Source organism: Alligator sinensis, unplaced genomic scaffold, assembly GCF_000455745.1.
Source record: "Alligator sinensis unplaced genomic scaffold, ASM45574v1 scaffold85_1, whole genome shotgun sequence".
Classification (NCBI taxonomy): Eukaryota; Metazoa; Chordata; order Crocodylia; family Alligatoridae; genus Alligator; species Alligator sinensis.
Window position 1 is genome coordinate 1,073,633 of NW_005841891.1, and position 15,847 is coordinate 1,089,479.

At 45.7% G+C, this 15,847-nt stretch overlaps 1 protein-coding gene across 1 annotated transcript in view; it reads left to right on the top strand.

Moving 5' to 3' along the window:
• The first annotated feature begins 518 nt into the window (after nucleotides 1-518).
• The window catches only part of AMN (amnion associated transmembrane protein), a 55,210-nt gene continuing 39,881 nt past the window's right edge, over nucleotides 519-15,847 (top strand). The window contains exons 1-3 of the mRNA XM_025197184.1: nucleotides 519-596; nucleotides 6,004-6,122; nucleotides 6,202-6,246. Coding sequence (XP_025052969.1) covers nucleotides 554-596; nucleotides 6,004-6,122; nucleotides 6,202-6,246 — 207 coding nt within the window. The 5' untranslated portion in view covers nucleotides 519-553. The remainder of the gene's footprint in view (nucleotides 597-6,003; nucleotides 6,123-6,201; nucleotides 6,247-15,847) is intronic.

The following is a 15,847-nucleotide window of genomic DNA, read 5'->3' on the forward strand; positions in this document are numbered from 1 at the left end:
CTGGTGTCCAAAGTACAATAATAGATCATTTCTGCGAGCTGCTTTCTTCCAAGCAAGCTAATTGAAAATGCATTGATACTATTATTACTAATTATAAGATAACAAGCATTTTGAAGTGGAGACTGGCAGGCAGTAATAATGCTTAACACTTACGTGGTGCCTTAGGTCTTCAAAGCTCTTTATGGACAAGCCCTATGCACGCACCCCCAAATCAGTTGAGCAAATGCAGGTGGGGAAACTGAGGCCCAGAGGGAGAAAATGCCATGTATGGCGAGTCAGGGCAGATTGGAGAAGAGAATGTGGGTGTCTTGGCTTCCTGTCCCCTACTACTGCAGGTTAGAAGAAATAACCATAAGAAAATTAGTGAGTTCAGAACAGAAGTTGGGCAAAACCAGTCTGCTTAATGGCAATCCCCTGGTTGAAGTGTTTACCATCTTTTCCCCATTCTTCTGTTCCCCTGCAGACACTCAAGTACAGGAGGCATCATGTGATACTTGCCAGTCTAAAGTTCATTTAAGGGCTGGGAAGGAAAGTGCAAGCAGCAGGCTGCAAAATGAAGAGTCTCTCTTTTCTGTTCCTTTCCTCACATTTCCTCGGTGAGTAGCAACAGGGATCGTCTGTGAGTGAGGGCAAAACGGCTTTCTCTGCTTCCAGCTTCAGGCAATAGCATGGAAGGGAGCCGCAGACTCAGTGGTTTGTGATGAATTTATAACACGACGGGGGAAACTAATTTTGAAATGGACAAAGAGCGAGATTGGGCTGTGATTTGCATATGTTTGCTGTGGTTCTGTTGCTGGGGTTTCTCTGCTCTTTTTTTAAAGCCTGTAGCAATCTCCGAAGCATGGATCTTTAATATTTGAAGCCCATGATTCTTCTGCAAAAAGGCTGGTTCCATAGTACAGTGATGTTTATGCTCATGCAAAAAGGGCCTTTCTGCCACAGTGATGGCCACTCTGTTCAAGTCAGGGATTGCACAAGCTAAGGTTGCAATAGCTGGAGCAACTTGGCTGTATTGTACTACACGGGACCAGGTCCTCTAGAGCCCAATTCTGTTGAAGCCAAACTAGGTTCTACTGATTTGCACAGGGTGGAGATAGAGGTATGGATATACACTATGCACTATACATTATACAACATGTATTAACCCCAAAGAGGATTTGAAGGTAACACATGCACGCAGTGGGACCAAGTTACACTTCCTGCTGGAGCCTGTACTTCTCATTTCCTGATATGGGGATTTAAAGCATGCAATACTCTTAGTGCATCAAGAAGTGCACCTCTTATTTTCATGTAGTTTCGTAGCTTTTGTTCTTTATTAAAGAAAAAGATGGGCAGGAGCAATACTTGTGTCTAAGTTGAGGCTCCAATTTAGCAAGATCCTTACTCGCACGCCTTATGTTAAGCATGTAAGTATTCATGGGTCTGATTCTCCTTTATAGCAGGGCCCCTTCACACAATGCTAGAAGTGACGAGGGTCTTTAAACAGGGCATAAAGATTCTCCCAGCTTAAGGGCCTTGGATGCAGCCAAAATGATGATAAACGGCCTTATTGAAAATTGGACTTGGATTGGTTTCAATGTTTCAACAAGCTGAAAGTCAAGTATGTCTAAGTTCCTTGCTGAATCAAGCCTTTGAAGCCCTAGTCTGAGAGCGGGGCCAGGTTGGGATGAAAATTCCTGCTTTTCTGAAGAGGGACGATGTCTCAGCATGGCTCCTGTTGTCAGGTGACTGGGCACCAACTGTCTGGGCTCATGTGGCACCAGCAGATCTGGTGGCAGCTACATGTCCAAAAACAGAATCTTTTTTTAAAGAAACAGAAGTGTTAAATTTGTAGGAAGAAGCAGCCATTATGTATAGAGCCTACAACCAGCTCCATTTCAACCCCTAATAAAAAAGGAGTGACGTGTCAAGATGTGTAGCCAATAAGTTGATGGTACACTTACCCCAGAGACTCCCTCTCTGGACTGTCCCCTCTAGTGTTTCACTCTGATTAATGGACACCTGATAATGCTGTATCTGCCCTGGCTGTGTTATCATTTTTTGCTCATTTTAAAAATGTGTCTTTTTTGCCCCTTTGTCTGGATGCAGTCAGATGCAATGAATTGAAGAACCGCTGGCTGAGGTAGACAGTGAGAAGGTGCAGCTCTGTTTATAAAGGGAATTATTAGGTGCTGATAAGATCTCAGCAGACCTGACTTAGCATGCACAATATGTCTCCTACCCATAATATATAGCATTCATGTTTAACACATGCACCCCTCAACTATCACTCAGTGGCAGAGTCCACTTCAGCCTTTAGTGGAGGAGAGGAACGATATTTTAACAGTGAAGAAAATGCATTTTCTTTTTTCTTTCCTGTAGCTCACGTGACTGAAGCTATTTTACTCAGGCGGCTGAGTAACATTCATCCTCAGAATGTTTCATTTCCCAAACCAAGCCTGGGAAATGTCAGCCCCAACAGTAAATATTTTAGAAAATACTGTTCAGGAATAGTGGGTTAGAATGGAAACTATTTTGCAACCTTAACTATGGCAGATGTTCCCATGGATTCATGCTAGCTACTAGAGTCAGGTTAAAAAGTATGGTTATGGGTTCAGGAAGGAGGGGGATACAGTTGTGAATTTAAACTATCTCTTCTCAACTCACTCTTTCAGTTAAGAAAAGGCAGAGAGAGGGGGACCTAGGCATGTTGCTACTCTAATGCCTATTCTGGCTGACTGGTTCAGCTACATTGATGGTCAGTCGGAGCAATTTTTTGCAGTCTGGTGCCTGTCTACAACAGAGAAATTTAGGGGAAGGGCTGAAATGAGGGCTGGTAAAAATGTCAATAATGCACCAACCCATATATAGGATCAGACAGTGTGAGATAATGCCTGCCCACCCTTAGAAGAGAAGACTGATTCTATGCTATTTATACCTGTGTATACTGTATACACCTGTAACGAGTGTGAAAAGCACATTGGTCTTGTCTGCACATCCTGGCCCTTCACTTTCCTCATTGGGGAGAAGGGATCATCTTCATGTTTCATACAGTGCCTTGTACATTGAGGCTCTGATCCAAATACAAATAGATCAGTGGTTCCCAAATGTCTTTTGGACCAGCAGACCACTGGCCTCCCTCAGAACATCTCCTGGTCTGCCATGCACCTTAATGATCACATGTTTGATTGAAAACACCATGAGGGTGCCTGAGGCCACTTAGTTATGTGGACCATCTGTGCTTTGCAAGGCACCCTGAAATCTGTAATCATTAATCTTAACACACACACGTGCACGCAGTAGTGCATCATTCTTGTTTGCCATATACAAACCTTAATTCCCTTGAACATGTGCATTTTGAATTCCTCCCTAATGCATCAGGGAACTTTCTGACAACTTGATGTGAATCACATGACTGAAAACATCCCTTTAGATCAGGGCTGGGCAAAATATGGCCTGTGGGCCAAATCTGGCCTGCCAAGAGATTTTATCTGGCCTTGGGCAGGTCCCTTGGCCCTCAGTGTCATGTGCAACTGGTCCCACTGCCCCCAGTGAGAAGGTGCAGTTCTGTTATAAAGGGGATTATTAGGTGCTGATAAGATCTCCTGCTCCCAGGCACTGCTGCTGACCTGCCTGTCATCCCATCTCATCTATCTGGCTGTGTATGCCCTGTCCATGGTGGTCCATTTTGGTCTCCAGAGGTGCTTGGCTACCTGGTGCTCCTACTGGTGGGTGCAGGGCAGATGGGCCCAAGCCTGATGGGATCAGTTGCCCCCCTGCTGCTGTACCAGGTCAGCACCACCCCTCTGGCCTGCAGCCGCTCACCAAAATTCCCCAAGTGGCTCTCCAGCCCAAATAATTGCCTACCCCTGCTTTAGTTCCACTGACTACCGAGAAGGGAGGATGCTGGACATTGCTTCATTTAAAGCGTGTGTACACACACACACACACACACGTGCCCACTATAGTGCTTTATTGTTCAGATGCAGAACATCCAAACTTTGGTATATAATAGAAGTTGAATGATTCTGAATCCCTCCCCACAGACTAAAGCCAACTGAATCTAGCTTCATCAGACCTGGAAAGCGCTGCTTGAATACCTAAGAAATGCTAGCATGGATATTTGTTCTCCCAGTAGCTGCTGTGGTTTAAGCAGGGTCACACTCCTTTGTATTAGCTCTTCACAATCATTAATGTACATGGACTTTTGTCTGTACAGGTGTTTAGTGAATGGCTTTTCCTCTTATAAGTCTGGTGTTTGTTTGCAAGCCAGCAAAATGAGTACGTTTGCCATTCTCTTATATGAGAAGTTTAATTTATTCAGTTGAAGAGTGGAAACAAGACCATGTGACTCAGCAGACCATGAGTAATGACTAGTAGTGAACTGGCCAAGAAAGCAGCTGGCAAACAGACCATAGGCAATGGTTCATTTAGTCTATTGGGTGAATCTTTAGGAACAACAGGTGCATCAGAAGAAGAGAGAGTCCATTAACAAAAGGCCAGAAACAGCTTCATTTGTCAGATGGCTTGTTCTCAATGAGCGATCAGGCTCACTTCCTCATTTCTTTCTGTGGCATTTTGACAGCTAGTTTGGGTGATGGACTGTTCCCATGTTCTGAGTCATCATGAGATCCAGATGCTAAATTAAATAGGGCTTATCTATGCAGAATGACTGTCCTTCCATGGTATATTTCTGTAAAGGAAGGGAGTAAACCATGCCAGTAAAGGGCGTCGCTATATATTTACAAAAAACAAGGTGTGTAGATCAGTAAAAACCAATGTCCTGAAACAACAAAATTCTTCTGGTAAAAGATCCTTGCAGAGCTTTCCAAACTGTGTGCCGCGACACATTAGTGTGTCGGCGGCAGTGTGTAGGTGTGTCGCGCAAAATGCAGAAAATTTTGCGGAAGAGCACCGCGGAGCTCCCTTACTCGCGTCTGCTTCCCTTGGCCCCTCCCCCGGAACTGAATTACTGTGTCGTGAAATGATGCATGTCTAAAAAGTGTGTCACCAACATGAAAAGTTTGGAAAGCTCTGGATCCTTGGATAGCTCCCATCTTTACTCACTATCTTTGTTTACAATCATCAAAATTGTCTCTTCCTCTTTTTCCTTACTCTCTGCTTAGTTCCAACTTGTCCAGTTGTTGCCTGACCTAGGCAAATGCCTGTCAGCTTCAATCAGCAGGACTGATTCAAGTGCAGAGATAAATATAAGCAGAGAGGGAGAGAAGAGAAGGAACAGGCTGGCTGACTCTTAAGGTTACAAGGAAGTGCTTGTTAGAGCAGGAGGGATGCTGCCAGCTCTCCATGATTTTTGCTGAGTGTTATGATTTGGGGGCTTCCTTTTAAGCCTTGACACCAAAAGTCATGTTATTAATTGAGAAGCTCAGTGCTGCTGCTGCTAATAATAATAATAATAAATAACAACAACAATAAATAACAATAATAATAGTAATAATAATTATTAATTATTATTATGTCCCTGGCAGAAAAATATCCACAGACAAGACTTTTAAAGACTTAACAAACAGAAGGGAAATGGTAGGGAACCCCCAAATGCATCATTTCAAAAATCTCATCAAGCGAATTTAATCATGCTTGGGCTCTGAATCAGATTTTAACTCCAGCAGTTGGCAATGCTGAAGAGTAGTAGAGGAGAAGGTACAGATTGTTGTCGTTCAGATTGCAAAGTGCCCAAGTCAATAAATTGATGGGAGTTTTGCGTGACTAAGTTCTGAGGAACAGCTGAATTGTTTTGGCCCTGGGTTTGTCTGTGCTGCTGGCAGCTTGTTTCTCTGCTGTACATTGGTTTTGTTTCCATAACATTGCACTATTTTAATTAAGGGAAGAATTTTGGTGTTACACAAGGCTGATCCCTGTTACGTATAAATGCCTGCAGCTCTACTGACCTCTCTGGAGCTGAAGTAATTTACAGTATCTGAGGATCTGACCCAGAGCGTGCCTGAAAGTTGCAGTACAGAAATAGAATGGTATTGAATCACATTTTTTCTTTGCTTCTCCTAGCTGTTTCGATTGCTGTGTACAAACAATGGATTCCCAACACCAATTTTGAAAATGCTTCCAACTGGGACAAAAACAGAATCCCCTGTGCCAATGATGTGGTCCTTTTTAAGAATAACAAGGTACTGGATGTTCAAAATAGCATTTATTTGGGCCAATTCTTCAGCTGCTTGTACATTGAGCTTCTTGCATTTCTTACAGGTCATCTCGGTTTTTGTTCAGTCAACCCATTCTCTGAAAGACATGGTAAGTGCACATACTGCTTCCCCAGATCAAGGGGCTCTTCAACGTTTTTGGGAATATGGAACAGGGCTAGTTAAATGACACGTGGACAGTGTTGCAGTTCAGGACACTCATAGTTTCATAGTAGTTTGGGGTCAGAAGGGACCTGAACAGATCATCTAGTCTGACCCCCCCCGCCACTGGCAGGAGCACACGCTGGGATCACACAACCCCAGACAGGTGTTCGTCTAACCTCTTTTTGAATTTACCCAAGGTAGGAGCGAGGACCACTTCCCTAGGAAGTTGGTTCCAGATCCTAGCCACCCTAGCAGTGAAGTAGTGCCTTCTAATCTCTAACCTGAACCTATTCTCCAGCAGCTTTTGGTCATAGTTCCTTGTCACCCCAGGTGCTGCTGGGGAGAATAGGGCCCTTCCTATTTGCTGCTGATCTCCCCTAATGAGTTTGTAGGCAGCCACCAAATCCCCTATCAACCTCCGCTTCCTGAGGCTGAACAGGTTCAGGTCCCTCAGCCTCTCCTCATAGGGCCTGCCCTGTTGCCCTCCAACCAAGCGGGTGGCCCTCCTCTGAACCCTCTCAAGGCCGGCCACATCCTTCTTAAAGTGCGGTGCCCAGAACTGGATGCAGTACTCCAGTAGTGGCCTGACCAGTGTCGCATAGAGGGGGAGGATCACCTCTCTGGACCAGCTTGAGATGCATCTTTGGATGCAGGACAAGGTGCGGTTGGCTTTGCTGGCTGCAGTCTGGCATTGGTGGCTCATACTCATCTTGGAGTCAGTAATGACTCCAAGATACCTTTCCGCCTCTGTGCTCACAAGGGGGGAGCTCCCCAACTTGTATGTATGCTGTGGATTCCTTCTCCCCAGGTGCAGCACCCTGCATTTATCTACATTGAACCCCATCCTATTACCATCCACACACTTCTGTAGTCTGTCTAAATCTAATTGCAGCCTCTCTCTCCCTTCGGGCGTGCCTACCTCTCCCCACATCTTGGTGTCATCAGCAAACTTGGACAATGTGTTTTCCACCCCCTCGTCCAAGTCACTGATGAAGATGTTGAGCAGTGTAGGCCCCAGGACCGAGCCCTGGGGACCCCACTATTCACATCCTGCCAGGTCGAGTATGACCTGTCCACCACCACTCTCTGGGTGCGCCCCATCAGCCAATTTTTGACCCATCCAACTGAGCAGGCATCAATGCCACAGTCGCTCAATTTATTAATGAGAATGGGGTGAGAGACAGTGTCAAAGGCCTTCTTAAAGTCCAGAAAGACTACATCCACAGTGACACCATCATCCAGGGATTTAGTTACCTGGTCATAAAAGGCCATCAGGTTGGTCTGGCAGGACCTGCCTTTGATGAACCCATGCTGATTTCCCCTGGGCACGATCTCCCCTGCTGGCCCCTCACAGATGTGATCCTTGATAATTATTTCAAGGATTTTCCCCAAGACCGATGTGAGGCTTATGGGCCTATAGTATCCTGGGTCCTTCTTTCTTATAAACGGGGACCACATTAGCTAGTTTCCAATCTCCGGGCACCTGGCCCACGGGCCATAATCTGTCGTACAGCCGGGCCAAGAGCACAGCAATGACCCCCGCCAGCTCTCTCAACACCCGTGGGTGGGTGTTGCACTCTGTTACACCTCTTCACTAGAAATTACTATATGAACAATGTGGCTGGGTGCCCAGGGCAGCTGCCACACACACAGACATCAGCAACTTTCAGTTGCCACCATTTTGCTGGTGCAGTTGTGTGGCTGTAGTGTTAGACTTTTCTTTCAGTTCCCCCTCTGCCCCAAGTCAGCACCCAGGGCAGCTGTTCTGATTGCCCCACCTTAGGTATGCCACTGCTCTAGTGCTCCGGGTATTTGTACAGACTGAGAGTGCTGTGGTGATGTGTGGGGAAGGAAGAAATAATGTTACAACTGTATATCATATTTACCCAAATCTAAGATGATCCCTAAATAATTAGATTCTGTACATAGAAAATGTATAAATTTGTTATAATTTTCCATATATACAATCTAATTATTGAAGGGTTGTCTTTAATTCACACCCCTTTACCACTACAGGGGAGCAGGCAGAGGGAGGGGGAATGTGTTGTGGGGAGTTTGAGAAGCTTGCCTCCTGCCTACTCCCCTGCAGCCTTTCCCCCTGCCTTCCCCCTCTGCCTCTGGTCCCCTTCTTCCCTTTCCCTCCCCAACCTCTTCTCCTGTCTTACCCTTGCTCCATGCTGGCAGGCTCTGTCCCTATTCTAGCCTGGGGCACTGAATATGGCCCCAGCCCAACCCAGCCCCCATAAGAGCCATGCAGGCTATGCATTGATATTATGGGGCTAGACTGGGGCCATGCTGAGTGCCCCAGGCTGCAGTGGAAGGGTAAAGGGGTAAGGGAAAAAGGCAGGGGAGCAGAGGCTGTGTGTGTGGTGGGGATGGCAGTGTGCAGAGGCAGTGGGAGTAGGGTAGGGCAGGCCCTGGCCCTGGCCTTGGATAGGAACTAAAGCCCAAGCCACAGAAACTACTTGGCCCCCACCCCCCACCTTGTACTAGATTCTAAGATGAGGGGCTTTTCCCCCCCTGTTAAATGGGGAAAAGAATGTAATCTTAGAATTGAGTAAATACAGTATATAGCTTTTTTACTCCAATCAGAAAAGTGGGGGCAAAAAACCATACTTTATCTTAAAAGGATGCTTGACGAGGGGATTTCTGAAGAGGAGTATAGGATGTCACCTACGGCATCAAAGGTGCCTCAAGAAGTCCTGTGTATTTCATGGCATTGTCTTTGGAGCTGGTCAGGAAATCAACACTCTCATTTTGCGGCAAAATGCTCACTCTAGATACTCATGAAAAAAGACAAAGACTCAACATCTGCAAAACATACTGCATTAGAAAGCTTGTCTAACTTTACCCCAACTATGCAGTTGGTCCAATAAAAAATATAACCCACAGAAATCCTTGCTTCTCCCATAACTACGATTTATTCCCGGAGGGTCAAAAGAAGGCTTTTCTGAAATAAAATAACATTCCACGAGTTCCTAGGCAGCTGTTGACTAGAATTGACACAACTCTGTTTGGTTTCACTGCTATCCAGGGCTGAATAACTATGAAACTGATCCTGGTGATGTCATAAGTGTAATAAAAAATCCTTGAAAAATTCTTTGGCTTCATCTAAACAATCTTTTTTTCCCCAGAAAAACAATTTCATAAAATGGTTTCAGTTTCAACAAACAATCTTATGGGGTGGATATTTAGAATGAATTTCTTCCTCTTTTTGGTTTGGGAAAGATTGTAGTTTTGTGTTGGAAACATCATTTCCAGTCCTTTTAAAATTTTTTTCTCATTTTTGCATTGCTTTTATATTTGTTAGTAGCAGTGTGCCATATACCGACATGTCATTAAGGGTGCAGACAGAAGTTACGTTTGTTGCACAAACGGCCCCCTGAAAATGATCTGCATCTGCGCCATGAGACGTGTGTGTGGCTACAGAGCGCTTTTAAAGTGGCTGATCGCGTGACAAATTAACCCTTATCAAATGAGGGATCAGACAAAGGTGCTCCAAGCACGTTAGGTAATTTGTGCTCCCTAGAATTAATTTGTGGGAGAAATTACTTGCGTTCTGCTTGCAAACTGCACTGTTTGCTGTCCCTGGGCGCTCATTCCCTGGTTGCTTAAGAAGTCTCCTTTTATACCCTTCTGGGTCTGGCCTGGCTCCACTCCCTTGTTAGGGTTTTAGTCGGACACAGGCAGCAATCACCCAGTTAGCAGCGCTCTCAGCTGCTCAGAGCACATGCCCAATCACACAGCCCACCAAATAAACACTCAGCAAGCCAAGCACATGGACAGTCCTGGCTTACTTACCTTCCCAGAGCAGTATCTGGTGCTTGGTGTCTGGCTCCTCTTCCCCTTCCTCTTCCTTCTCTTGCTCCCATTTTGCAAGGTTCTGCTTGCAAAATGCCCTGTTTGCTACCCGTGTTCACTCGCTCGTCTTGCCTGATTCTGACAGGTATAACTGTAGGGTGTGTGTGTGTCACTCTTGGGGCAGTCTCAGCCTTGCTCTTGCACACACCAAACCTAGATGCAAAGCAGTACAGCTGCAAAGATGACTTTCCTGCCTCATTTCTGGGTTGGGTGCATGCAGGGCAGACGTAGCTGGGCAGGGATGTGCTTCTTGGTGGCGTGCCCCCAGAACAGTCTAGACATCCCCCACGTGTCCTGGAATTGCATTAAACAAAGAAGATTCTAAGACAACCCTTGGGAAAGCAATCCTAAGGACAAAATAACATGAGCGGGTAGCAGCCCTGTGTTGCTAAGGCTTCTCATGCACCTAAGCTTTATAGCTCGTAATGCAAGCTACCAAGTGCAAACAGCATCATGTCCTCAAATGAACCCTTGCCTAAAGGAAGTAGTGGAACTCCTATCAGTTGAATCGGCTCTCTATAGCTGTCTGAGTACTGATATCAGCACGACTGTGTATGAACATGAAGCTAAACTCGTGTCTAAACAGATAAGCATGGTTTATAGGTTTGGGGCCATCATCATGACTTGCATAACAACTGTATCGCCAGCGGCTCTGGCTCCCGTTCCTGTCCTCGGTTGGACTCCATTTTAGAAGGTGACAGAACAGATGGCTTCAAGATAGGGAGCAGTCTTGCAGGAGGGTGGATGGGTCTTCCCCATCTCTTATGTCTCCTGGCCCTGTCAGAGGGCCCACGGGTCTGTGCTCCCATGTGCCATTTTTCACTCCTTCACAAGCGCCATGCTTACCTAGTGACCCAAAGCTCCCCTTCCCACCCTCCCCAAGACTCTCCCTGAAGAGTGACCTTTTCTAAAGTGGTTTCAAAATGTACGGTTTGCGAGGGGGCAATGTGAGCGTGCGCTGCCCTGTCAGGCAGCCAGAGGTTCCTGTGAACAGTGATCGTATCAGACCAAAGTCTGCCTGTCTTCATTTCTGTGCACTTGTTCATGGAAATGGCAGCTGAGGTTGCCATGGTGACCTGATTTTTCTAGCTATCTGGGTAGCTAATGTAATGTAATTGGATCTGGTTTGGGCTTTTTAAGGTAGCTGTCAGCTCAGTACCCAGGCCCCAAGATTTTCACCCAGATGTGACTTATTTGTGACAGAATTTTTGCCATCAGCTTTTTAGTTTCTATAAGCAGATAAGCTGGTGTGGGCTACTTTCCCTTTTGACTGGTCACTGTATCCAAACGGTTTGTATAAATTTATGTGCCACTATAATTTGTACAAGCTGTCTTAGCCACTAATAGCTTTGATGCTTTAATAATGCACTCTGTCACATTTAACTCCTCGACAAATACTTGGAACGATTATTTTATTCAGATGGAATAGTTAAAAGTGCCAGTTAGCATGGCAATAAAGACGCACAAGTATAATTTCTGAATGAAGTGACATTTACCAGAAAGTATATGAGATCAAGCTCACAGTTCAGTAGATTTGATTTTGTTTATGGATTCCTGTATATTTCTAAAGTGCCTTCATCAGTGTGGAACTGCCAAGTATTATTCATTATGGCATTAGCCTTTCCAAAGCAAGCTAAATAGGTGAGATTAAACAGACCTCAGATCAACCACGTTTCCTGAAAAAAGAATAGAAGGGTGTAATGAAAGCTTAAGATAGGCTTTGTTACTGTACCTTTATTCACTGATCTTACATGAGACATTTGTATCTAAGGGTCCTATAGTGGTTAACAGGGGGTCAGATTACTAACTCAGCTTGAAGAAACTGTTACCTCATCCATATACTGACCACAGGCCATGCTAAAGCAAAATTTCCCATTTTGAAATGCGTGTTGTGGTTCTGCTCAAAAACAAATGGACTAAAGCAGCCCTTCTGTAACAGGTTCATGTCTAAGAGGCAGGTGCAAGGAATTGTTCTCTTTGACATGTAGGAGTCAGCGGGTAAGGATTCACAGTGGGGAGTGTATCTCATCTCACAGCCACAGCTACCTGAAATTCATGACTACTTTATAAATCTTAAGCTGTAGCAATGTGGATGTTGCATGTGCTGAGCACTCTACTCACTGAAGGCAATGGGAGTTCAGGATCCTGCGCATATCACAGGATCAGGCCTTTCCCTAGCTGCTGCTTGCCTGCAGTGATGTCAGGCCCTCAGTTCCAGCTGGACTCCTGAACCTCCTCCCTCAGCCCCTACTGTGCACATGAGAGGATGTAGGAGCTGCACTGTGAGGAGCTCCACTGAAGATTTTAATCTTCCCATGCTCGGGGGTATTTTGTGTCTAATTACAGCTCCAAGCCTCTCCAGCTTTAGACAATTACTTTGCAGCATATTCTGTAGCCAGACTCAGAATCTGTTTATTGGGATCAGTACGAGATTGGAGTATAAAATAGCAACCCTCAGCCTGTGCAGCAATGGGGACACCAAATTAGATCCAAAATCTCCCTGCCTAGGCCTTTCTTTGTAAAATGTACCCCTTCTGAAATAGCTGTTTCTGAAATTTTCCAGTGTATAGAAGATGTAACCAGACCCAAACTCTGCATTGGAACCATGAAGAAAGTTAAAATAAGGCAGGTAAAATCAGAGGGCTGAGTTATTACTTATTAACATTTACATGAGATTGTAGATGTGCAAGGTACTTTACAAGGTTATAGCATTTGCCCCCAGCCTTGACCTGAAGTACTTACAGCCATACAGTAGCCTCACCTGCTATAAATATGTTGAGTAGTGTCAAGTGTCATAGATGTTCTGATTTCAAGGCAGTTCTGACGATGAGCATTGACCAAGGATCTGCTCAATTGCCTTTTGTACTCTGACCTAGCTACTGCTGAACAGCGAGCAATGAAATGAGTAGCCTGTAGCCTCATATCTGCATCTGCCTCCCTTCAGATGATAAGAATAATACCAAGCTTCAGATTTGTTTAAAAAAATCCCCAACAGCAGCAGCAACCCAACAACGGCTCTGCTCCTTTTCTTGTGAAGAAGGCATAACATTTGGTGACTGGCATTCAACGTAGAGAAATGCAAGGTACATCACCCTGGGAGAAAAAAACAGCATCGTACTTATAGGCTTGGCAGTGCTACGCTCACTAGAGATGTAAAGAGACTTGGTGGGTCTTGACTGACCACAAGATGAACATGAGCCCCCAATGTGATGCCGTAGCTGGCACAGAGAACCAAACCCTGGCATGCATCCACCAATGCATCTCAAGCAAAACCAGGGACGTTATCCTCCCACTTTACTCGGCCTTAATGAGGCCTCAGCTGGAGTACTGCATCCAGTTTTGGGCCCCCCACTTCAGGAGGCATGTGGATAAGCTTGAGAGAGTCCAGGGGAGAGCCACCCGTATGATCAAAGGGCAAGAGTGCAAGCCTTATGAGGACAGGCTGAGGGACATGGAACCCTTCAGCCTGGTGAACAGAAGGCTCAGGAGGGACTTGGTGGCTGCCTTTAAGTATATAAGGGCGGGTGCATCAGGATCTGGGAGAACACTTGTTGACCAACACTCCCTGAGGGATAACTAATGGCCACAAACTTCTAAAAGGCCGATTCAGACTTGATATAAGGAAAAACTTCTTTACAGTCTGAGTGTCCAAGGTCTGGAACAGACTCCCTCCAGAGGTGGTGCAAGCACCTACTCTGGACTCATCAACACCATGTACCCCCAGAGGCTGGGGGGAGGCACGGTGAGCTCCCGCAGGTGACGGTGGCACTGTTGGTGGCGGAAGCATGGCGGTGGTAAGCGGGGAGCTCCCACAGGCAGCTGTGGCACTGGCGGTGGCAGTGGGGGTGGTGGTGAGCACTGACCAGCAGTTGGCAACCACCTGCAGATGCCACCGGAAGCTTTGGCCACCAGTGTTGGCAGCACTTTTTTGCAGGGGTGCACCACCATGCTCAGGGGGTGCATGTGCACACATGTGCACCCCCCACGTGTTGCCAATGTCTGGACTCATTCGAAAGGCGTTTGGATATCTTGCTGGGATCATTTGATCCCTGTAGATTTCTGGCCTCTGGCAGGGGGGCTGGACTCGATGATCTCATGAGGTCCCTTCCAGGCCCTAATGTCTATGAAATCAGAAGACAAATCCTGGTTGTCAGGATTTTACAGAAATGTGCCTATTTGGAGAGCAGCTTCAGTATTTCAGTGAAATTAATCACTTAAATCAGCAGAAATACATTAAGCTTTTGAAGTCTCCATGGAGAACCTTGGCAGCCTTTGGCCAAGTGACAGCCATGTGACTGTCACATATGACAGGATCACTAGGTGAAATTTAAACCCAGGATGAGAAGATTAATCTTGAAGGCAGGATCCTGCCTGTTGGCATAAAGCTGGAGATGAAGATATTTTTGTGAAGAAGGCACTGAACCGGCAAACACTGGATTGGGCTTTGGGTCTTTGCTTTCCTGCAAGTTCTTTGAGTGCTGATGAGAAAATGGCTTTAATTCTCTGGTGTCTTGGGACTTGCCTAGACCATGGCAGCTGGGTGTCCCACCCAGGCTGTTGCCAGGCACACCCTGCTCACCAGACATACTCCAAACACAGACATACACCAATGTCCTTCTGTGGCTGCTCTTGAGACCTCAGCCTACAGCTTGCTTGAGAGTGGCCATATAGAAATGGAATCATAGAGTCATAGAAAAGTAGGACTGGAAGGCACCTCAGGAACTCATCTAATTCAATACCCTACTTAAGGCAGGGTCATTCCCATCCAAACCATCCCAGGCAAGTATCTTAAACACTTCAACAACAACCCTGTCATGCAGCTTCCAGGCATAATGCCTGAAACATCAAAAGTACACTAACTTGCCACAGGTGAAGTAGGGGAATGAGGGCTCTAGCGATGTCCTGCCTCGGAGGTTGTTAGCATGACTCGAGATCCAAAGGTGCAGCATTCCCTTAACTCACAGGGAGCTGTGAGGCTAATTTCATTAAGGTTTGTGAGGTGCTCAGATACTGTTGATGGAGGGTCATGTGTGTAGATGTGTATAGAAGTCTAGCAAGCAATAGCAGTACTGTCTAATAATCAGGGTTGCCAAACCCCTCCTGTTGTAATACCCCTGTCTTCAGTTGCTTATAGCTTTGTTGAACTTTAATCATTTAAGATTAAATTTTTCATGTTCCTTTCTCAGGCTGAATTTTTCTAGAAAAGTTCATCCTAAACCGTTTGGTTATTTCCAAGAACTGAAACTTAGAGACAGTGATGTTTTGCTAATGTGAAAATGCAAATTCTGGTCAGTTTTTCTTTAGCAAGCTCTAGCACCTCCATGCTTTGCAGCACAGATGTGAAATTTGGAAAGAGGTTGCTTTAGCATCAAGTATACACCTATTGCTATTCCTGTGAAAATACATCCAAGTTTTTAGCCTTTGGGGATAAATAGTGGGGAGGGGAACACAATTTGCACGTGCTCAGTAGAGACTTCTTAGACTTTAGCTGCTAGAGCCTCAGAATTTGTCATCTTGAAGCTGTTGATGCTGACTACCGTACATGTGCCTTCCCAAGAGATCGTGTACGTGTGCTCCAGAGCAGGGAGCCAGGGAAAGGCTGGGCTCTCCCTGTAATGGCAGCTCCATCCTAGGGGATGGACAGCAGGAAGAACATCTCTCCTGTATTCTCAGTGACCTTCCTGCTG